Below are 25,275 nucleotides of genomic sequence, written 5' to 3'. Positions count from 1 at the left end.
AGGGTTTTTGCCTCAACTACCCTTTCAGGCAGTGAGTTCCAGACCCCCACCACATTCTGGGTGAAAACGTTTTTCCTCATCTCCTCTCTAATTGTTCTACCAATCACTTTAAATCTATGCCCCCTCATCACTAACCTCTCTGCTAAGGTGAATAGACCCTTCACCTCCACTCTATCCAGGCCCTCACAATTTTGTACATCTCAAATCAAATCTCCCCTCATCCTTCTCTGTTCCAAGGAGAACAACCCCAGCCTATCCAATCTTTCCTCATAGCTGCACTTTTCCAGTCCTAGCAACATGCTCGTAAATCTCCTCTGTACCCTCTCTAGTGCAATTACATCCTTTCTGTAATGAGGTCACCAGAACGGCACACAGTACTCAAGTTGTGGCCTTACTAACAATTTATACATTTCCAGCCTAACCTCCCTGCTCTTATATTCTATACCTCAGCTAATAAAGGAAAGGATTCCACACGCCTTCTTAACCACCTGATACCTTCAGGGATCCGTGGACATCCATTCCAAGGTCCCCCATTTATTTTCATTTCATTTAGAGATACAGCACTGAGACAGGCCCTTCGGCCCACCGAGTCTGTGCCGAACATCAACCACCCATTTATACTAATCCCACATTAATCCCATATTCCTACCACATCCCCATCTTCCCTCAATTCCCCTACCACCTTCCTATACTAGGGGCAATTTATAATGGCCAATTTACCTATCAACCTGCAAGTCTTTGGCTGTGGGAGGAAACCGGAGCACCCGGCAAAAACCCACGCGGTCACAGGGAGAACTTGCAAACTCTGCACAGTATTGAACCCGCGTCGCTGGAGCTGTGAGGCTGCGGTGCTAGCCACTGCGCCGCCCACAATTCAACACTTCTTAGTATTTTCCCATTTATCAGGAATTCCTTTCCCTTGTTTGACCTCCCCAAATGCATCACCTCACACTTCTCCGGGTTGAAATTCCATTTGCCACTTTTCTGCCTATCTGCCAGACCATCAATATCTTCCTGCAGCTATCCTCTTTGCTATCTACCAAGCGGCCAATCTTTGTGTTATCTGCAAACTTCTTGATCATGCCCACTACGTTTATTTCCAAGGAGGCGGTGGCGTAGTGATATTGTCACTGGACCAGTAAGCCATAGTATTGCTCTGGGGACATGGGTTCGAATCCCACCACAGCAGAAGGTGGAATTTGAATTCAATTAATAAATCTGGAATTTAAATCTATTGTCGATTGTTGTAAAAACCCATCTGGTTCACTAATGTCCTTTAGGGAAGGAAATCTGCTGTCCTTACCTGGTCTCGCCTACATGTGACTCCAGACCCACAACAATGTGGTTAACTCTTACATGGCCTCTGAAATGGCCTAGCAAGCTACTCAGTTGCATCTAACCGCTATGAAGTCAATAAAAATGAAACCAGACGGACCACACGGCATCGACCGAGGCACCGGAAACGACGATGGCAAACCCAGCCCTGTCAACCCTGCAAAGTCCTCCTTACCAACATCTGGGGGCTTGTGCCAAAGTTGGAAGAGCTATCCCAAAGACTAGTCAAGCAACATAATAAAAACAAGAAATAATGCAAATACTCAGCAGTCTGGCAGCATCTGTGGAGAGAGAAGCAGAGTTAACGTTTCAGGTCAGTGACCCTTCTTCAGAACTGGCAGATATAAGAAATGTAAAAGATTTTAAACAGGTAAAGCGGGGGTGGGGCAAGAGATAACAAAAGAGGTGTTGATAGGACAAGGTCATAGAATAGCTGACCAGAAGATCATGGAACACAGGCAAACAATATGTTAATGGTGTGCTGAAAGACAAAGCACGAGTACAGATAGGGTGTTAATGGACTGAAAACTGAACAGCCGCAAGCACAAACATGAAAAAAACACAGTAGGTAGGCACAGTAGAATGTGCATTACCATCACTGATTCCCCCACTATCAACATCCTGGGGGCTACCATTGACCAGAAACTGAACTGGAGTAGCCATATAAATACCATGACTACAAGAGCAGGTCAGAGGCTAGGAATTCTGAGGCGAGTAACACACCCCGACTCCTCAAAGCCTGTACACCATCTGCAAGGCACAAATCAGGATTGCTGAGGAATACTCTACACTTGCCTGGATGGGTGAAGCTCCAACAACACTCATGACGCTCAACACCATCCAGGACAAAGCAGCCCGCTTGATTGTTTGTGGATGGGGTGCCATTCACTCCCTCCACCACCAACGCACAGTGGTAGCAGTGTGTACCATCTACAAGATGCACTGCAGCAAGCACCAAAGATCCTTAAGACAGCACCTTCCAAACCTGAGACCTCTACCACCTAGAAGGACAAGAGCAGCAAATGCATGGGAACAGCACCACCTGCAAGTTCCCCTCCAAGTCACACACCATCCTGACTTGGAACTATATCGCCGTTCCTTCAATGTTACTGGGTCAAAATCCTGGAACTCTCTTCCTAACAGCACTGTGGGTGTACCTACCCTACATGGACTGCAGTCGTTCAAGAAGGTAGCTCACCAACACCTTCTGAAGGGCAATTAGGGACGGGCAATAAATGCTGGCCTAGCCAGTGACTCCCACATCCCATGAATGTATAAAAAAGCAGGGGACCCAATACGGAGCCCTGCGGAACACCACTGTAAACAGCCCTCCAGTTGCTAAAACAGCCATCAACAATTACCCCTTGTTTCTTGCCTGAGTCAATTTTGTATCCACCTTGCTGCATTTCCCTGGATCCCATGGGATTTTATTTTTTAACCGGTCTACCATGTGGGACCTGGTCAAAAGCCTTGCTAAAATCCATGTAGACTACTTCAACTGCACTACCCTCATCTATCTTCCTTGTTACTTCTTCAAAAAATTTGATTAAGTTGGTCAAACAAGATCTTCCCTTAACAAATCCATGCTGACTATACTCGATTAACCTGTGCCTTTCTAAGTGACAGTTTATCCCATCTCTCAGAATAGATTCCAATAATTTGCTCACTACTGAGGTTAGACTGACTGGCATGTAATTATTCGATTTATCCTTCGCTCCCTTTTTAAACAGAGATACAATGTTAGCACTTCTCCAATCCTCCGGCACCACACCTGTATCCGAGGAGGACTGGAAAATGATAGTCAAACCTTCTGCTATTTCCTCTCTTGCTTCTTTTAACAGCCTAGGGTACATTTCATCTGGCCCTGGTGATTTATAAACTTTCAAGGCTGCTAGTCCCATTAATACTTCCTCTCTCCCTATGTATATCACATCCAATACTTCACACTCCTCCTCAACTACAATATCTGCATCATCCCCCTCTTTTGTGAAGAGAGACGCAAAGTATTCATTAAGAACCATACCAACATCTTCCACCCCTACACGTAGGTTACCATTTTGGTCTTTTACTCTCTCCTTAGTTATCCTCTTACTCTTAATATATTGATGAAACATCTTTGGGTTCACCTTGATTTTGCTTGCCAATATTATGTTGACCTCCTGTTGTTGGTTTCGCTTTTGCATTGTTTTGAGATGAGGTTGAACTATATAAGGAGGAAGAGAACTTCCAAGGAGAGAAGACCAAAACCCAGCTCAGCTTTCTAGCACCTCTCTAAAAGATCCTGAGAAGTCCATGGTGTCAACTCATTTCATCTCCTGTGTTTGAAGAAAAGCCTGCTAAATTAATTCTCAATGGCGCCTGAAAAGAACAGTTCTAAAAAGATCCCAGTGACCCGTCTTCGTGTACTCTGAGGCAAGACTGTATGCCAGTTCTGGAACACAACATATTTCATCTGCTGTTTCTTCAAGAATGAGAAAATATTCAGCCCAAGTGTTTTTTTGTCTGCAATGTAGCTCTAAAATCCCTGCATTTTTCTGGTTAACTGGTGTATGTGAGAGTGTGAGGAGCTAAGGTAAAAAGGGAACTTTAATATTTCAATGTGTGTGTTTATGCTTTACTTCTTTACTGGTTAAGACTTATTTTATAATAAACTGATAATTTTGTTGTTTATTAAAGAAATCTGGTTGGTGTGTTTTATTCTGGGATAAAAAGAGAGAGTCTGTGAGTAGTGGTAAGTGGGAAAACATTTAAATATATGATGTGACGCAAGAGAAAAGTGGAACTCTAATAAACAGTGCACTCCTCCAGCCTCGGTCAGAACAGCTGAGTGTGGTAAATAAGGTTGGTGAGCTGCAGGTACAGATAGCCACAAGAAAGTATGATATTGTGGCGATAATGGAGACCTGGCTCAAAAAAGGGCAGGACTGGGTACTAAATATTCCTGGATACAAGGTGTGCAGGAATGAAAGATAAGGAAGGAAAAGGGGGCACAGTAGCAGTGTTGCTTGAGATGAACATTGCAGTGTTGTACAGAGAGGGTGTTCCAGAGGGGTCAAGGACAGAATCTATTTGGCTGGAGCTGAGGAACAAAAACAGGTGCAATTACATTGCTCGTTATAGTAAACAGACCAGCAACCACTGGGAAAGATGTAAAGCAACAAATTTGCAAGGAAATTACAGAGAAGCGCAAGAATTATAGAGTGGTTATAATTGGGGACTTTAATTATCTGAATATACATTGGGATAATAGTAGTATAAAAGGGCAGAGAGGGGAAAGAGTTCCTGGAGCATCTTCAGGAGAATTTTCTACATCATTATGTTTCCAGTCCAACGAGAAAGGAGGCACTGCTAGACCTGGTTCTTGGGAATGAGGTGGGCCAAGTGGATCAAGTGTCAGTAGGGGAACATTTTGGGGACAGTGATTATGGTATCATAAGGTTTAGATTGGCTATGAAAAAGAACAAAGAACAAAGCAGAGCAAGAATAATTAACTGGGGGAAAGCCAATGTCAATGGGGTAAGAATGGATCTGACCCAGAGAAATTGGAACCAAAGATTGGAAGGCAAAACAGTAACTAAACAATGGGCTGCCTTTAAAGAACAGATCGTTTGGGCACAGTCAAGGTATATCCCCATGAAGGAGAAAGGAAGGGCAAACAAATCCAGAGCTCCCTGGATGATGAAAGAGAGATGAAGAAAAAAAAAGTGTGCTCATGACAGATGGATAATACAACAGAGAATCAGGCGAAATATAGAAGGTTCAAAGGGGAAGTGAAAAATCAAGTAACAGAAGCAAAGAGGTTATGAAAAGGAAACTGGCAGCTAATATAAAAAGGGAATCCCAAAGACATCTATGGGCATAATGATAAAAGGGTGGTGAAAGGAGAAGTGGGGCCAATAAGGGACCAAAAAGGGAACTTACACACGGAGGGAGGGGCATGACTGAGGTATTAAATGAATACTTTGCATTTGTCTTTACCAAGGAAGATATCGCTTAGGTCATGGTGAAGAGGAGGTAATTCAGGCACTAGAAGGTTTAAAATTGATAAGGAGAGGTTATTGGATAGACTAGCTGTACTTAACAGTTGATAAAGGTGAGTGTGGAAATTGCAGAGGTACTGGCCATAGTTTTCCAGTCTCCCTTAGATTCAGGGGTGGTACCAGAAGACTGGAGAATTGCAGTTGATTTTTTTTGATCAAGGGTGTAAAGTGTTATGACCAGGTGAGAAGGGGTCTAGGGGTTCCCTCTCAGCCTTTGCCTGGTTTAACCATAACAGGGTTTAATTTTAGAAACACCATGTTTTTAGCTCCTCCTCAGTGAATCCTTGTTCGTTGCTCCACTTGTAAGGCAAAGAAATCTTACAGGTTTCCTTAGATTTAAACAAGAAAGGTGGAAGTTTATTAATCTTAAACACTAACAAAAACCCCATCCCTGGAACTATTCAGCATCGACAGCGGCTTCTTCCCAGAGGTAAAATCCGAAACAGCGATTAAAGATCCGAGAGCAGCCATCTTTGGGAGGGGCTGCGAGATCGCAGTAAGGTCAAAGTGAGAGCTTTGGTGTACGTCGTGCTTCGGGGAGGAGGGCGAGTATTGACCAGGTAAGGCTTAGTTTTTTTTTTATTCCCAATTTCTGTCTTTCTTTCTTCCTTTTAAGCCAGAAGTATTGCGAGGGGTGGAAATGGCAGTCAGTGGGGTAGTATGCTCCTCCTGTGAAATGTGGGAGATCAGGAAGAAGTCAAATGTCCCTGACGACTAAGTTTGCAGGAAGGGTGTCCAGCTGCAGCTCCTTTCAGATCGCATGGATCGGTTGGAGCGGCAGTTGGACTCACTGAGGAGCATACAGGAGTCAGAAAGCATCATAGGTAGGAGTTTCAGTAAGGTGGTCACACCGCAAGTTCAGCCAAATAGATGGGTGACCACCAAGAGGGGCAGGTAGTGCAGGAGTACCCTGTGGCTATTCCCCTCAATAACAAGTATGTTGTTTTGGATACTGTTGGGGTGGATGGCCTCTCAGAAGAAAGCAGCAGCAGCAGGAAGGTCAAAGTGTAGGCGAGCGGTAGTGATAGGAGACTATAGTCAGGGGCACAGATAGGAGTTTGTGGCCGCGAGTGAAAATCCAGGATGCTGTGTTGTCTCCCTGGTGCCAGGGTCAAGGATGTCTCTGAGCGGGCACAGGGCATTCTGAAAGGAGAGGGTGAGCAGCCGGAGGTCGTGGTCCATATTGGTACTAATGACATAGGCAGGAAGGGAGAGGAGGTCCTGCAAAGTGACTATAGGGAGTTAGGCAGAAGGTTAAAAAGCAGGACCTCCAGGATTTTAATCTCAGGATTACTCCCTGTGCCACGTGCTAGTGAGGGTAGGAATAGGAGGATAAGGCAAATGAATGCATGGTTTCAGCTGTTTGAACCAGTGGGATCTCTTCTGGTGCAGAGGAGACCTGTACAAGAGGGACAGGTTGCATCTGAACTGGAAGGGGACCAATATCCTTGTGGGGAGGTTTGCTAGTACTACTCGGGAGGGTTTAAACTAGTCTGGCAGGGAAGTGGGACCCAAAGTAGTAGTCTCTCTGATGAGATAGTTGAGGCAAATGTGGAGGTTAAAGCAAGTCCAGTAGGCAGGCCGGGCAGGGGCAGGACAGGGAGCGTGGAAGGTCTGGTAGGCTAAACTGCATTTAATGCGAAGCCTTACAGGTAAGGCAGATGAACTCAGAGCATGGATCGGTACATGGGATTGTGATATTATAGCTATTACGGAATCGTGGTTGAGGGATGGGCAGGACTGGCAGCTCAATGTTCCGGGGTACCAATGCTTCCGGCGTGACAGAGGTGGAGGTAAGAGAGGAGGGGGAGTTGCATTATTGATTAGGGAGGACATCACGGCAGTACTTAGAGAGGATATCCCGGGGGGGGAACGTCCAGCGAGGCCATATGGATAGAATTTAGAAATAAGAAATGAGTGATCACTTTGATGGGATTATACTATAGGCCCCCCAATAGTCAGAGGGAATTGGAGGAGCATACATGTAGTGAAATCACAGATAGGTGTAGGAATTATAGGGTTGTAATAGTAGGTGATTTTAACTTCCCTAATATTGACTGGGACTGTCATAGTGCCAAGGGATCAGATGGGGAAGAATTTGTTAAGTGTGTCCAGGATAGTTTTCTGAAGCAGTATGTGGATGGCCCTACTAGAGAAGGGGTTACACGCGACCTCCTCTTAGGAAATGAGGATGGGCAGGTGGTTGATGTGTCAGTGGGGGAGCACTTTGGGACCAGTGAACATAACTCTATTAGCTTTAAGATAGTGATGGAAAAGGATAGGACTGGTCCTCAGGTTGAAGTCCTAAATTGGGGGAAGGCTAATTTCAATGGCATCAGACAGGAACTCTCAAAAGTTGATTGGGAGAGGCTGTTAAAAGTGAAATAGGAAGAGTTCAGGGCCGAGATATTCTTGCTAGATTGAAGGGCAAGGCTGGCAAGTTTAGGGAACCTTGTTTGACGAGGGATATTGAGGGTCTGGTCAGGACAAAGAAGGAGACATATGTCAGGTATTAGCAGCTGGGATCAAGCGAGTCCCTCGAGGAGTACAAGGGATGTTGGACTACACTAAAGGAGGAAATTAGGAGGGCGAAAAGGGGCCATGAGATTTCCCTGGCAGATAAGATAAAGGAGAATCCTAAAAGATTCTATAAGTATATTAAGAGTAAAAGGGTAGCTAGGGAGAGAGTAGCTCCCCTTAAGGATCCGTGTGGTAATCTATGTGTGGAGCCACGGGAAATGGGCGAGGTCTTAAATGAATACTTCTTGTCTGTATTTACTGTGGAGAAGGTCATGGAAGCCAGTGAGTTCAAGGGAGAGAACAGAGAGATCCTGAAGCATATCAACATTACAAAAGAGGTGGTGTTGGAGGTTTTGAAGAGCATTAAGGTGGATAAATCCCCAGGGCCTGACCAGGTGTATCCTCGGATGCTATGGGAAGCAAGGGAGGAGATTGCTGGGGCCCTGGCAGAGATTTTTGTATCTTCGTTAGCCACGGGTGACGTACCGGAAGACTGGAGGATAACTAATGTTGTGCCTTTATTTAAAAAGGGCAGCAGGGATAATCCAGGGAACTACAGGCTGGTGAGCCTTACATTAGTGGTAGGAATGTTATTGGAAGGGATTCTGAGAGACAGGATTTATATGCATTTGGAAAGGCAACGTCTGCTTAGGGATAGTCAGCATGGCTTTGTGCGTGGGAAATCACGTCTCAGGAATTTGATTGAGTTTTTTTGAGGAGGTGACCAAGAGGATTCATGAGGGCAGGGCGGTGGACGTTGTCTACATGGACTTTAGCAAGGCCTTTAACAAGGTCCCACATGGTAGGCCGGTCCAGAAGGTTAGAACACACGGGATCCATGGTAAGCTAGCCAATTGGATACAAAATTGGCTTGGTGATAGGAGGCAGAGGGTGATAGTGGAGGGTTGTTTTTCAGATTGGAGGCCGGTGAACAGTAGTGTGCCGCAGGGATCGGTGCTGGGCCCTCTGTTGTTTGTCATATATATTAATAACTTGGATGAGAATGTAGGGGGCATGATTAGTAAGTTTGCAGATTACACCAAAATTGGTGGTATAGTGGACAGTGAAGCTTGTCTAAGGTTACAACAGGATAGAGATCAACTGGGAAAGTGGGCAAGGGATTGGCAAATGGAATTTAACGTAGAAAAGTGCAAAGTGATGCATTTTGGGAAGTTAAACCAGGGCAGGACATATACAGTGAATGGCAGGGCCCTGGGGAGCGGAGGTGAGCAGAGAGACCTTGGGGTGCAAGTACATCATTCCCTGAAAGTGGCAACACAAGGAGACAGGGTGGTGAAGGCAGCGCATGGCATGCTTGCTTTCGTCAGCCGAGGCATTGAGTGCAAGAATTGGGACGTCATGTTACAGTTGTACATAATGTTGGTTAGGCCGCATTTGGAGTAGTGTGTGCAGTTCTGGTCGCCGCACTACAGGAAAGATGTGATTAAGCTAGAGAGGGTGCAGAAAAGACTCAAGGATGTTGCCTGGTTTGGAGGGCTTGAGTTATAAAGAGAGAGATTGGATAGGCTGGGTCTGTTTTCCCTGGAGTGAAGGAGGCTGAGAGGGGGACAGGATAGAGGTATATAAAATTATGAGAGGTATAGATAGGGTAGATAGCCAGAGTCGGTTTCCCATGGTAGGGGTGACTTAAATTAGAGGACATAGGTTTAAGGTGAGAGGGAGGAAGTTTAAAGGGGATCAAAAGGGGTAAATTTTTCACACAAAGAATAGTGGGTATCTGGAATGAGCTGCCAGAGGAGGTGGTGGAGGCAGGAACATTAACATTTAAGAGGCATCTGGACAGGTACTTGAATGAGCAAGGCATAGAGGGATATGGAATTAATGCAGGCAGGTGGGATTAGAATAGATAGGTATTATGGTCGGCATGGACGCGGTGGGCCGAAGGGCCTGTTTCTATGACTCTAATCCGATTAATGACTACGAATATGCGACGCGACCACACTGGCATACGTGATAAACACACATGCAGATAGAGACAGAAAAAGTAGAAAATAAAGGGGAAAAGTCTGAGGCAATATCGGGATTATAATTACAGTCCTTTAAATTCAATGTGGAGTCTTTTGTTTGCCAGTAAGTCCTGCAATTCGTTGGGGCTCAGTGCACGCTTCAACTTGTTTCGATGTCGGGGTCTTTTCTCTCAAGGTTTACATGTCTTCCATGGGTCCGGTGGCTTGGGAGAATGCGAGACACACAGCCAGGAGAGAGGCTTCCTTGTTCCAGCTTCAGTTGCAAACTCTCGTCTCAATTCAACTGTCCTGTGTCTTGTTCAAAAGTCTGGATCAGCCAGTCAGTCATGTGAGCAGCAGGTTTAACCAGTCCCTGCCTTTGTGGATTTCAAAGCTCTCAGTTGGGGAGGTGGGGGGGGTGGTGGTTGGTGTTGGTGTAGGGCTGTCTCTTACCGACAAGATGTGGAACCATTGCCCAGACTAATCTCTGTTAATTGGATCAGTGAGCAATTCTTTTGTCTCTCCAACACGGTCTCTTAGTATGCAAATGTTTGTCCAGCCAAGTGTCTGGTGATCTTCAAACAAGTAATTTCTTCACTCCAGCAACAGTTTAAAACCACTGTTCATATGGCGAAATTAATAAGCCTCATTCTTGGCAAGTGGGGGTTTGCATGACAAAAGATAAGCCCAGCAACTACAGGCCAGTCAGTTCAACCTCGGTGGTGGGGAAGCTTCTAGAAATTATAATTCGGGACAAAATTAATAGTCACTTAGGCAAATGCAGGATAATTAGGGAAAGCCATCACAGATGATTTGTGAAGGGCAAATTGTGTTTAACTAACTTGGGTTTTTTTGAGGAGGTAATGGCGAACGGTAATGCTATTGATATGGAGTACATGAACCTCCAAAAAGCATTTGATAAAAGTGCTGCACAACAGACCTGTAAGCAAAATTAGACCTCATGGAATAAAAAGGAGAGTGGCAACATGGATACAAAACTGGTTGAGTGACAGGAAACAGAGTAGTGGTTAATGGACGTTTTTCGGACTGGAGGAACGTTTGTAGTCGAGTTTCCCCAAGGGTGGGTGTTAGGACCCTTGCAATTTCATTTCTTCATGCAGCAGCATTTTGGCGGCCACTAATTGTCAATTAATTGTTTGAATACAGCCTTAGTAAATAGTCGTTGGTAGTCCATAACTTGAGTATTGCTGAAAACAGACATTTTGACGAAGCTTTTCATCTTGTACTCATCAGAACATGTCGCAAGAATACCAATGCAAGGGAAAGCAACAAATGTATAATGAGGAGAGTGCTGATTGGTAGAGGCATTGCCATGGAGAATGCACCAGTTTATGGTGACTGACAGTTAACTGCAAAGCTTTGTTTGAAATTTAAACAAGGCAGCTTAACTCCTGATGGTCAAGGCATTGCCCCGAGGAATGAACCAGCGAATGGCTGTCACTTATTTTATTTCGCTGAAACAGGCCCAATGCTTGTACATGTTCTTTGTCGGCAAAGAACAGGGCCCTGTATATTAATATAGATAGTTTTCAGTATCCAAACAGCATGTCCCTTCCGCTGTTTGCAACGGGTGAGGTACAGACCGTGCCCAACTAGGCCGAGCTTGCAAAACTCAAAAGCACAGTGTTTAACGTGTCCAAGACGTGATTCCGCGATTGAACAGCATTTGCTAAATAATCCGCAGTGTGCTAAGAATTACATCGACAATCAATTTAAGATTGTCAGTCGGGCTCACAGTGTGGCGCATTTGCGCATACTGAAAACTATCTATATTAATATACAGGGCCCTGTTCTTTGCAGACAGAAAGAACATGTACAAGCATTAGGCCTGTTTCAGCTCAACAAAATAAGTATCAGCCATTCGCTGGTTCATTCCTCAGGGTAATGCCTTGACCAGAGTCCACTTGCAAACCAACCAATCAGCACTCTCTTCTCATACAGAATAAATTACTTGCTTTTCTTTACATTGGTATTCTTGCGAATTGTCCTGATGAGTGCAGGATGAAAAGCTTTGACAAAATGTCTGTTTTCAGCAACACACAGCCTTTGTAGTTTTCATTGAACCAGTCTGTCTGCTTCCAATTGGTAAATATCAGATATGCACTGCTGCTGTATTGAACAAATCAAATGATAATCATTCACATTTAGCCAAGTGCAATGTCCAAACTATGACAGACAAAATGCACAAAGACTCTCTAGGTCATAGACACATATTAGATCTAGTAACAGCTGTTTTTGATCAAGGTGCTCAAAAGTTTTTACACACAAGAGTAAAACGTGAGCATTTTGATCTGCTCCACTTAATCACATTACAGCTCCATACCACATTGCAAACCAACTGCTGTTCTTAAATGCAAGCACTTTATTTTTAAAATAAATATATTAGCCAGTTTACCAACACTGGAATACTATTAATGTCATTTGCAGTTTAGTCTTTCCTTTGAAACCTAACGAACACTTCTGGCACAACTCAAGTATTAAAATGAGAATTATATTCTATTGGATTTCCCTTTATGGCAAAGGGAATTATCTCTTTTGTCATTGATATATCTCCGTTGTCCCTCTTTAAGGAATTATGAATATATACAAATAGTTTGCAGCTATCAGTAATCTGGCAGCATAAATTTTGTACAGGATTTCCACTTTCTCACCCCCTAACACAACATTGTAATATTCCACTTCAGTGGCATTACACATAAGACAGTGAGCCTAGTACAATAGTCATAGGGTTACGCTGCCCTTCAAAAATTAGTACGTAGCATCTCCACTCACTTGAGCTGCTTTATCTTGAATCAGTTTACGCTGATGTTCTTCTTCTTGAAGTTTCTGTTCGAGTGCATGAATTTTACTCTAAAATTGAAAGACATTTACACTAATCAAAAAGCAATAGCATTTTCAACCAACCACAGCACTTCAGATATTTATATTACAAGAAAAAAGGCCTTTTAAAATGTGGTCATCTTCATGTGTTTCTTTGGCAGTGAACAGAACCAAATGAACAAAACTATGTGTTTTGGCAACTTGTTGGTTCACATACTACATAGTGCTCAAATCTCAACTACAAACTCAAGTCCTACAGTTCGTCATTGTTGTTATTTCTATGTTGGCAGTTGGCATGCTAGGAAAGAAGCACTCAAGTGGAGCCTGGCAACCTATAAAAATACTTCCCCAACTTTGCCGACAATCCACATGAGGCCTGTTGTAAAACCAAAGATGGAGATCCACATTTTGCACTCCCTTTGGTGACATCTCTCAGCATCTGTAAAGCATCAGGTTAACATTATTGGTTAAAGGGGACTCCCCTCCTTCAATTAGATGCTGCCGACAACATATTAGGTGAACGCTGGTAACGTTTCAGAAACTGCTCACCAATTTACTCACTGTCAATGTTATAATAACTCTTCTATTACTCCCCAGCTTTGATGAATATTCATCAAATATTCTTGTGCCTTTTCCCAATCTTCATGCACAACTCTTCGACTGCTAGATTTCTTGAAAATACAAACCAGATCCTCACTCAATTTCTTCAGGATACAAATGTATGCCATCTGGTTCCAATGTACCAATGGGTTCTAATTTCAAATCACAATGATAGCACAAGAGATGTCACTGGAATACAGTTGTGAAATCCTACCCAAATGTTACAGCATCAGCTGGACAAAAAGTAATGCAGTGGATCCTATTTGTACTAAATATACATCAACATCAGGTGGCATTACAGAGTGCATTCAAAAGCAGGACAACAGTTATCACCTTGGAAGACTGCTATAAGTGCTGGATGAACTGGAAAATTGTACTGAAGAACCAAGAAGCAAATCAATTTGCTCTAACTCATGACCCTGGAATACATTTTGCAATGTGAAACTGGGCTATTAACAATGACTACATTTCTTTTAAATGGCTATGACAATTATTTAATTAATCAAGTCCTACAGTTCTCTTCACAGTGGCGCAGTGGTTAGCACCGCAGCCTCACAGCTCCAGCGACCCGGGTTCAATTCTGGGTACTGCCTGTGTGGAGTTTGCAAGTTCTCCCTCTGTCTGCGTGGGTTTTCGCCGGGTACTCCAGTTTCCTCCCACCACCAAAAGACTTGCAGGTTGATAGGTAAATTGGCCATTATAAATTGCCCCTAGTATAGATAGGTGGTAGGGGAATATAGGGACAGGTGGGGATGTGGTAGGAATATGGGATTAGTGTAGGATTAGTATAAATGGGTGGTTGATGGTCGGCACAGACTCGGTGGGCCAAAGGGCCTGTTTCAGTGCTGTATCTCTAAATAAAAATAAAAAACTGGCTGAGTGTACACCTAAAAAATTAAAAGAAATCCACACACAACTATATGCACAAATTTTGATGTATAAATGTTAACCTGTGCCAATAGCAGCCTGAGGGAAGAAAGATGAAAAATAAAAATTAAAACAAGTGTACCAATTTAGTTCCTATACATCATTATTGGATTTTAAATAAGACTCTTACTTCAGCTCTGGTCTGTGTTGCATTAACTTTTAGACACTCTTGTTCAAGGATTTCCAGTTTTTCAAGCTTTGACTGCAGTTCTACATGGTTCCAGTTCTTATCCATCTGCAGTGAGGCCTATAGATCAAAGTATACCATTTATTACAAGAGAAAGATTATGGAAAACCTGGTTTAAAAAAATGTTCAACAAAAATACATTCCATGAAAAAAACTAAATCTCAGCAAAAAAGATCCATCTGTGGCTTAGTAATGATGTTAAGGATAGTATTAGATCAAAAGAGGCTTATAATGTGGCAAAGAATAGTGATAAGCCTGAGGATTGAGACTGTATGGAAACCAGCAAAGGGCAACCAAAAAGTTGATAAAAAAAGGGGAAAAAAATAGAATGAGAGAGTAAACTAGTCAGGAATATAAAAACAGATTGTCAGAGCTTTTACAAGAATATAAAATGGAGAGTAGCTAAAGTAAATGCTGGTCCCTTAGAGGCAGAAACAAGAGAAATTATCATGGAGAATGAGGAAATAGCACAGAAATTGAACAAATATTTTGGGTGTGGCTACACAGTAGATGATGCAAATTACATACCAAAAATAGAGGACAACCAAGGGGCTAATAAGAGTGAGGTACTTAATCAGAGAAAAATTCTTGGAGAAAGTTGAGGGACTAAAATCCAACAAATCCCCAGGACCTGATGGCCTACATCCTGAGGTTCTAAAAGACGTGGCTGTAGAGATGGTTGATGGGCTGGTTATAATTTTCCAAAATTCCCTAAATTTCCAGAATGGTCCTAGTGGATTGGAAGCTAACAAATGCAACACTGCTGTTCAAGAAAGAAGGGAGAGAGAAATCGGAGAGCTACAAGCCAGTTAGCCGGACATCAGCCATCAGGAAAATGCTGGAATCAATTATTAAGGAAGTCTTAACAATATACTTAGAAAAGCATAGTATGATCATAGTCTGCTTTTACATAAGGGAAATTGACAAATTTATGGGGGGTTTTTTTCTGGATGTAACTAGTAGGATCGGTAGAATGGGAGGTGAAAATGCACCTCCTTTTACTGTGATCCCAAACCTTGGAAACCTGTTCATTTGCATATTTACATTTAAATGCACTTTATGCACCTTAGATTCAATTAGCTTCTTGCACTGATAATTCAAAACTGTCAATGAACCTCTTCAGATAGCTTTTTTTCAATTAATGTACTGCCTTCCAACCCATCAGAATAAGCACTGTTGAGCTCTCCATCACTTATGCTGTAAATTGACCAAGCTTTTACTCACCTGTCTTTATGTGGCTCAATATCAAATTTTGTTTTATCATGCTTTTGAAGTACTTTGGGACTGTTACTGTGTTAACAGTGCTATATAAATGCAAGTTGTTGTCGTAATTGGTCAAATGTTACTTATTTGGTGGCCCTTACCTCCCTATATATCCTCTGTCAAAGACTTGAACAAGCAATTTGCATCCTGGCTGCCGATGAGCAAGGACCAAGATGTACATGCCCCATGTCAACACCCATTGCGTGGGGTGCAGTTAGTTGTGGGAGCGAAGTACTGTGCTGCAGGTGCAAGCAGTGTGTCATTAGCCATTCTTTGTTTTTACCAACTGTGTACTGAAACAGACCTAGTTCTCCATTGCTTCACCTAAATAGAAGGGATAATAGGAATTTGACATATTCACCTGTTTCTCCAATAAAATGTTCTTCTCTGTTTCTGTATGGTCCACCAGCAGCCTCATATATTCTAACTGTTTCTCCAACAGTGAGCAGCGGCCTTCAACAGTTGCCAGCTGAACAGCAAGTTCTGAAGAAAGAATGACAAATCAGGTCTTGTCTAGAATTAGTCCAATAAACCATACTGGCTATTTTGTATCACAGCTCAATAACCAAGTTTTGCTTCCTTCCCCCTTTCTCTTCAAAATGCCACTGAATTTCCCACCTTTCTCCTTTAACTCAATATTTCTACTCTACCTTCCTTATGCCTGGAGAGCAGCTGAGTCTCTTCAAAATCTCAGCAGGGATATCATATCACCACAGTCATCAGCAGGAAGTATGCTTTTATAGAACATAGAATTACAACACAATCAGGTCAATCATCCCAACAAGTCAGTGTTGGGGTTCATCCTTCATAAAAGCAGTGGTCCATGTCCCATATCTCTTTGTTCCCCCCCCCATCATTCTTGTGTTTTTATTCTTTCATGGGATGAGGGCATCACTGGCAAGGTCAGTATTTGTTGCCCATCTCTGATTACCTTGACAATTGAGTGACTTGTTAGGCCATTTCAGAAGGCCATTAAGAGTCAACCAAATTGTTGTGGGTCTGGAGTCACATGTAGGCCAGACCAGGTAAGGACAGTAGATTTCCTTCCCCAAAGGTGAACCAGATGGTTTTTAAAACGACATGATAGTTTCATGGCACCATTACGGAGACTAGCTTCCAATTCCAGATTATTAATTGAATTTAAATTCCACTAGCTCTCAGTGTGCTCCCATGGCAATAGCCTGGGCTTCTGGATTACTCATTCAGTGACATTACCATTATGCCACTGCCTCCCCTATTCAATGACATATCTAACTTATGCTTAAAAGTTGACATGGTCTCTGCTTCAATGACCAACTCCAGTAATACTCCAGCATGGCCTTGCAACCCCCTGTGTAAAATGTTTCTCCTGTCCTCAGTCCTAAATCTCAATATTTAATCTTAGGATCCCTTTCAACCACTGAAAACAGTCTGCTTCTATTTCCTTTGTTCAATCCCTCCATAATAGTAATACATCTTAATTTTTATATTTATATCCTTTGCCAGAAAACACAGTATTCCATTAACCTTTATGTCTTATCCACTTGAAGTCCTGCTTGCCAAGATCTTGTGAATCCGAACTCCCAAATCGCTCTGTCCTTCCACATCATTAACCTCCCCCATTCAAAATGTAATTACTTTTTAAAAAATAAAATGTAAATGTGCCACCTCAATTACTGACATTTGCCAGTCTCCCAACACCCATTCCATTATCTTATCCATATCCCCTTGCAGCTTCCTTTGATCATCAGAATTACTTACGATACCTTTGATTTTAGTATCATCTCCTCTAGCCTTAGATCTAAATCATTGATTTTCATAGTGAATAGTCCTAGGACACTGCTATCCACTACCAACCACTGAGTAACTGCCCTATCTCCTACTCTCTGTTCTTTCCCTGATAACTTTAGCAAAACTGGCCTTATCAATTTTTGTACCACTACAAGTGCTCCATCTGGTAGCTGTATATTTCCCAATTGTGTAACATCAGGTTTCTTTAATGCTTAATTTCTTGAATGAATTGTTCCCAATCTCAGCCATGTGGTTAAGTAAGTCATTCAGTGGATTTCAGCACTCCCCAGCAAGCGAAAACTGTCTAGAATATTACCATGGCTGCTATTAAATATATGCTAGCAGTTGGTTAAAGAATTGGCTGCAACAGAGATCCAGCAGTAGGTCACCTGCTTGCTTCATCAGCACGGAAATAGTGGAAACACAAATAACCAAAATAAATAAAAAAGGAGCTAACTCAAAAGTACTACATCATTCAAAAACAATTAGCAGTGAATAATGCTCCTGCTCTTCAATACCTCTCTTCCAATTACCTTAGCAATCAGCTACTATTTAAAAGCCAACTCTCCGACATGATAAGTGCAATCGGGGGAACTCACAAATCACACAAGGGAAGAAAAAGGAATGTAATTAGCACTCTCAGCTTCTGGTACCTCATCTGAAGGGTAGAATTGATGGGGGCTGAGGAGTACATGACCTTGTCTGCCTTCTCAATGAGGACAGAAGATAAGGAAGCTTCAGAGTTGTTACTTCTTTTCCTGCTCAGTGAGAGAAAGAAAGGAAACGCTAAAGAGAGGGACCATCCCATCATTTACAAACCAAGGGAAAGGGATTTATTAAAACCATAGTACCATTAGTCTATAAAAACCAGTCAGTCATAGTTTCTGTTTTCACCCTTCTTTCCTGATCTTCACTTAGCATTACCGCCCTCAGGGATAAAGTTAAATCAGGAGCACATTATGTGGGGAAACTACAGGTGCAAACCCAACTCCATTCTGCAGTATCTAACAGTAACGTGGGAGTATCTTCACTACAAGCACAGCAGGAGTTCAAGGTGGTGGCTCATTGCCCATCCCTAACTGCCCTTGAAAAAGTGGCAATGAATGCTGGCCTTGCCAGTGACAACCACATTCCATGAATAAAGAAAAAATTGGGGGCATTCCCAAGCAAGACAATGCTAGGGTTTGTGGTCAAAGCTGGTGACATCATTTTAAAAAGCTAAACCAAAAAAAAAAAATTGCATAAAGCAAATCTGATCACATTCACCATTGGATACTTCAGTCTCAAAGTTGGTGTTCTTTTTCTTTGCTTGCTCCACAGTATTTTTGTGCTGAACAGCTTCATAGCCCAGACTTTGCATTTTTTGTTCGGCTTCTGACCGCTCCACCTCTAAACACCGAATCTTTTCCTGAAGATTTTTCAAAGCGCAAACTATAGCTGTACGCAGAAAAAAAAAGTTATTTAGTGGTAAGAAAAAGAGTGTGTATGGCATTTGAATTTACATTAGACTTAAGGGGGGGAAAAATGAGTTTAGGTGTCAACTAAGTTCTCAATGTGGATAGTTTCACACTTGTCCCAATTTAGAATTAAATTTCACTTAGAAAAGTCACAGGATGGCTGGTACAATAAGGGTAACCTTTTGAAGTTGAGGCAGACTTTCAAATCCTCTCTGGCCACAGGAGGGGTACCAGAGGACTGGAGGACAGCGAATGTGGTACCATTCTTCAAGAAGGGTAGCAAGGATAAACCAGGTAATTACAGGCCAGTGAGTCTAACATCAGTGGTTGGGAAACTATTGGAAAAGATTCTGAGGGACAGGATTAATCTCCACTTGGAGAGGCAGGGATTAATCAGGGATAGTTAGCATGGCTTTGTTAGGGGGAGCTCGAGTCTAACTAGTCTTACAGGACGATATAGCTGGGCTGGTAAAATGGGCGGAGCAGTAGCAAATGGAATTTAATCCTGAGAAGTGCGAGGTAATGCATTTTGGGAGGACCAACAAGGCAAGGAAATATACAAATGGATGGTAGGACACTAGGAAGTACAGAAGGTCAGAGGGACCTTGGTGTACTTGTCCATAGATCACTGAAGGCAGCAGCACAGGTAGATAAGGTGATTAGGAAGGCATATGGGATACTTGCCTTTATTAGCTGAGGCATAGAATGTAAGAGCAGTGAGGTTAAGATGGAGCTGTATAAAACGCTAGTTAGGCCACAGCTGCAGTACTGTGTACAGTTCTGGTCACCACACTATAGAAAGGATCTGATTGCACTGGCGAGGGTGCAGATGAGATTCACCAGGATGTCGCCTGGGCTGGAGCATTTCAGTTATGAAGAGAGACATCAGTAACAAGGAAATTAAATGGAAATGGAGTGAGAAATCCCCAAGACTGGACGGTTTCCATCCGAGGGTGTTAAAGGAAGTAGGGGAGCACATTGTAGATGCCCTAACTATAGTCTTTCAGAGTTCCCTAGATTCAGGAGTGGTCCCTCTGGATTGGAAAGTTGCACATGTCACTCCACTTTTTAAGAAGGGTGAAAGGGGGAACCAAGGAAATTGCAGACCATTTAGCCTGACATCTGTGGTGGGCAAGTCGCTGGAGTCTATAATCAAGGATAGGGTGACTGAACACCTAAAAGAATTTCAGTTAATCAGGGAACACCAGCATGGATTCATGACGGGAAGGTCGTGCCTGACAAATTTCATTGAATTTTTTGAACAGGTGACTAAAGTAGTGGACAGGGGAATGTCTATGGATGTTATTTATGTGGACTTCCAGAAGACATTTGGTAAAGTGCCACATAAGAGACTGTTAACTAAAGGTAGAAGCCCATGGAGTTGAGGACAAATTATTGACATGGTTAGGAAGTTGGTTGAGTGGTAGGCGACAGATAGTGGGGATAATGGGTAAGTACTCCGATTGGCAGGATGTGACTAGTGGTGTCCTGCAGGGATCTATGTTGGGGCCTCAATTATTCACATTATTCATTAACGACTTGGATGATGGCATAGTAAGTCACATATCCAAATTAGCTGATGATACAAAGTTAGGCGGCATTGTAGACAGTCTAGACGATAGCATAAAATTGCAAAGAGATATTGACAGACTAGGTGAGTGGGCAAAACTGTGGCAGATGGATTTCAATGCGGGCAAGTGTGAGATTATCCATTTTGGACCAAAAAAGGATAGAGCAGGGTACTTTCTAAATGGGAAGAGGTTAAGTACAGTGGATGTCCAAAGAGACTTGGGGGTTCAAGAGCATAGATCTTTAAAATGCCACGAGCAGGTGCAGAAAATAATCAAAAGGCTAATGGAATGCTAGCCTTTATACCTAGAGGATTGGAGTATAAAGACAGAGGTTATACTGCAGCTGTACAAAACCCTGGTTAGACCCCACTTGGAGTACTGTGAGCAGTTCTGGGCACCACACCTTAGGAAGGATATATTGGCCTTGGATGGAGTGCAACTTAGGTTTACAAGAATGATACCTGGACTACAGGGGTTAAGTTAGGAGGAGAGATTACACAAATTAGGCCTGTTTTCGCTAGAATTTAGAAGGCTAAGAGGTGATCTGATGAAAGTCTTCAAGATATTAACAGGAAAGACAGGCTAGATAAAGATAAACTATTTCCACTGGTTGGAGATTCTAAAACTAGGGGGCATAGACTAAAGATTAGGACCAGACCGTTCAGGAGAGATGTTCGGAAGCACTTCTTCACGCAAAGGGTGGTAGAGGTTTGGAACTCTCTCCCACAAACAGCAGTTGAAGCTAGAAAGTTGATAATTTTAAATCGGAGATAGATAGATAGATTTTTGTTAAGCAAAGATATTAAGGGATATGGGCCAAAGGCAGGTTTATGGAGTTAGGCCGCGGATCAGCCATGATCTCATTGAATGGCAGGACAGGCTCAAGGGGCTGAATGGCCTACTCCTGTTCCTATCTTCTTATGTTCCTAAGACTGAAAAGGCTAGGGTTGTTTTCCTTGGAGCAGAGAAGGCTGAGGGAGGACATGATTGAGGTATACAAAATTATGAGGGACATTGATAGATTAGATAGGAAGAAACTTTATCCCTTGGCGGAGGGGTCAAGAACTAGGGAGCATAGATTTAAGGTAAGGCACAGGAGGTTCAGAGGGGATTCGAGGAAAAAAAAAGATTTCACCCAGAGGGTGGTTGAAATCTGGAACACACTACCTGAAGAAGTGGTAGAGGCAGGAACCATCACAACATTTAAGAAGTATTTAGATGAGCACTTGAAATACCATAGCATACAAGGCTACGGGCCAGGTGCTGGAAAATGGGATTAGAATAGATAGGTGCTTGATGGCCAGCACAGACACGATAGGCCAAAGGGCCTGTTTCGGTGCTGTATGACTATGACCCAAGAGTAGAGGAGTCTAATGTCCTGTATTAACTGAGAACAGAGAAAGACTGGAGGAGCTAGAATAAATAGCCTTAGAGCAGAGAGGGATAAGTGGAGATTTGATGGAAGTGTTCAAAATAATGAGGGATTTTTAGAGTAAAAAGAGAAGCTGTTTATGCTGGCAATAAGGTCAGTAACTAGAGACTACAGAATTAAGACAACTGGCAAAAGAATCAGAGGGAGACATGAGAATTTTTTTTAAATGCAGCAAGTTATGGTGATCTGGAATGCAAGCCTGAAAGGGTAGTGGAAGCAGATTTAATAGTAACTTTCAGGAAAAATTTGTAGGGCTATGCTCTTACAAAATGGACACAATGGACTGACTGTCCTCTTTCTGTTTTGTATATTTCTGTGCTTGATGCTGGAATGCATTGACCAAGAGAGAAAAATGTTCCATTCCCTACAATGAGGATTCCTCCCTTTCATGAAACCCACAATACTCTTAAAAGGAATGGAATGCATACTCCACACCTCTAGAAAGGCATTCCACTTGCTAAAAGATCAATTCATTATATTGTACATCAAATCAACCTTGCTCTGTATTCACAAAAAAATGACAGGCCCAAAAAACTGGAACCACATAGCATTGCCCCATTACTAGATATTAGGGAAATGGTGTTGAGGCAGAAGATTTGCCACGATCTACTTGAATGGCAGAGCAGGCTCCAGGGGCCAAATGGCCTACTCCTGCTCCTATTCCCTATGTTATATACTTGATTCTATTGAAACAATGTAATAAACACTGGTAAACCAGTCTTCCATATACTGTATTTTGAACAATATCAAAAAGTTAAAAATCCTTTTCTCTATTTACAAATATACCTTTGCTGTTGGCAGCCGGGCTAATCACATCAGCCTCATCATGGCTTCGTGACCCAGTGATAGTCAGATGATGAGGCACTGGCTTTTTTTGAACATCAACAGAAGTCAGTGAAATGTTCTCCAAGCTTGGAAGCAGGTTTCCTACATAGCCACGTTTGGATGGAGATTCCATACTCTATAGACATGAAAATTCTCTTCAAAATCACGTCATAAACAAAGCATTTATCAACAATTTTGATACAAATAAACATGTAATTGTAGTGGTAAGTGGGCAGATGCAAAACAGAAAGTTATCTCTCTCCCCTCAAGTCTTTAATCTCACCCCACAGAGGATATGTTAGTGAGAGACGTTGTAATACGCATTTAAAATCCAATCAAAATCTACAAAGTTGTGTTTATTTTTCCCAGAGTGAATGATAAAAATAGGTCCAATGTAGATTAATTCCTCAGAACAGAAAGCAGGCAAATAACCTTATAGGTCTGTATATAGCTCTAATTTTTGGAATGGCTTTTAAAAGATGAGCAAATTGCATTTTATTACACCTTAAATGTAGAAAAAAATCCCAAGGCACTTCACAAAATTGGGCAACTCACTTCAAGGGAAGGTTAAGTAAAGTGACCTAAAATTTGGTTGAAGAAATGTTTTAAGAGAGCTTTAAAAGGTTTGGAGAGAAGTGGAGAAGTTTGAGGAAGAAGTTCCAAAAGAGTAGATCTAAGGCAGTGGAAGGCCCTGCCACAAAACTTGAGAAAAAGAGAGGGCACACAAAAGGCTAGAGTTAAAAGACTAAAAGGATATTGGGTTAGATCTTGCTGGAGCAGGGACATTTTCCTGCACCGTTTAACTTGAAAAAAAATTAGTACCATAACTTCCTGGAAGTGCAAGCTTAAAATAGTATGGCGAGGGTAATGGGGCGCCTGAGAGTACATAAAACATAAGGACCAACAGTGTATCTCCATAACCAATGAGATTTAAGGATTAAAAAGAAAACAGGAGGAAAACTAATAAGGGGAGGGGGGTGGGGAAAGTGTGTGTTCAGTCAGAAACAATAGGAGAACTGATAATCTTTAGACTATGAAAAGGGATAAAAGAAAAGTTCAAGTCACAAAATGATAGATACTGCAGTTGAAGGAGATACTAAAATAACTAAAAAGAAGTTACAGCAGGAGTGCCAAATAAGAAATGAGCTAATGTAAACAATGTAAGAAAGACAGCCTCAGAGCTGAAGGACCGGTTAGGGTCTCTTGTCCAAACAAGAGTTTTTTTTTTACTTGTTTGTAGGATGTGGGCGTCGCTGGATAGGCCAACATTTATTGCCCATCCCCAATTGCCCTTGAAAAAAGTGGTGGCGAGCTGCCTTCTTGAACCGCTGCAGTCCATGTGAGGTAGATACACCCACAGTGCTGTTAGAAAGGGAGTTCCAGGATTTTGAGCCAGCGACAATAAAGGAACAATATAGTTTCAAGTCAGGATGGTGTGTGACTTGGAGGGGAACTTGCAGATGGTGGTGTTCCCATGCATCTGCTGCCTTTGACCTTCTAGGTGGTAGAGGTCATGGGTTTGGAAGGTGCTGTCAAAGGATACTTGGTGCATTGCTGCAGTGCATCTTGTAGATGGTACACACTGCTGCCACTGTGTATCAGTGGTGAAGGGAGTGAATGTTGAAGGTGGATGGGGTACCAGTCAAGCAAACTGCTTTGTCCTGGATAGAGTCGAGTTGCTCGAGTGTAGTCGGAGCTGCATCCATCCAGGCAAGTGGAAAGTATTCCATCACACTCCTGACTTGCGCCTTTTAGATGGTGGACAGGCGGCGAATTAATTGCCACAAAATTCCCAGCCTCTGACCTGCTCGTGTAGCCACAGCATTTATGTGGCTGGTCCAGTTCAGTTTCTGGTCAATGATAATCCCCAGGATGTTGATAGTGGGGGATTCAGCGATGGTAATGCCATTGAACAATAAGGAGAGATGGTTAGATGTTTGAGATGGTCATTGCCTGGCACAAATGTTACTTTTATGTACTCCTTGCATTGGTATAAGAAAATAATTGAGTGCATTATAGGCTGAAATACAGCTTAGACAGTATGACCTGGTGGACATTACTGAGACAAGGCTGCAAACTGGTCATGATTGAGAATCATATATTCCAGGTTATAGGGCTTTTAGAAAGGATAGGACAACTGAAGTAGGAGGAGGTATAGCCTTATTGATTAAATATATTACAACATTAGAGAGAGAGGATATAGGCAAGGACAAGTTAATTACTGGAAACTATGATTAGAACGAAGCAATGAGAGGACTTAAAACGGTAATTTGAGTTGTATACAAGCCTGCTGATAGCAGCAACAAAGTGGTAGAATGTATAACCTTTAAAGGCTTGTGGTAAAAAGCAAAGTTGTTTTAATGGGAGACTTTCATTTTCACATAGATTGTGAAGAGCAGAGTAACTCAAGTTAGAAAGGTTGTTTTCTCAAGTGCCTTCATGATCATTTTCTGGAGCAATAAGTTCTGGAACCAACAAGAGAGCAAGCTATACTAGATATAGTAATGAGCAATGAGTCAGTATCTAACAGTAAATAAACA

General features: G+C 42.4%; 1 protein-coding gene across 2 annotated transcripts in view; it reads right to left on the bottom strand.

The window, feature by feature from the left end:
• Positions 1-25,275, bottom strand: part of cep57l1 (centrosomal protein 57, like 1) — a 95,132-nt gene that overhangs the window by 33,617 nt on the left and 36,240 nt on the right. For both annotated transcript variants that reach the window (XM_068027195.1, XM_068027190.1), the window contains 5 exons: positions 22,697-22,871; positions 18,717-18,887; positions 16,042-16,163; positions 14,361-14,477; positions 12,656-12,733 (listed from right to left, as the gene is read on the bottom strand). In XM_068027195.1, coding sequence (XP_067883296.1) covers positions 12,656-12,733; positions 14,361-14,477; positions 16,042-16,163; positions 18,717-18,887; positions 22,697-22,871 — 663 coding nt within the window. The remainder of the gene's footprint in view (positions 1-12,655; positions 12,734-14,360; positions 14,478-16,041; positions 16,164-18,716; positions 18,888-22,696; positions 22,872-25,275) is intronic.

Source organism: Heterodontus francisci, chromosome 3 (genome assembly GCF_036365525.1).
Source record: "Heterodontus francisci isolate sHetFra1 chromosome 3, sHetFra1.hap1, whole genome shotgun sequence".
Classification (NCBI taxonomy): domain Eukaryota; kingdom Metazoa; phylum Chordata; class Chondrichthyes; order Heterodontiformes; family Heterodontidae; genus Heterodontus; species Heterodontus francisci.
This window is presented reverse-complemented; position numbering and strand designations above follow the sequence as displayed.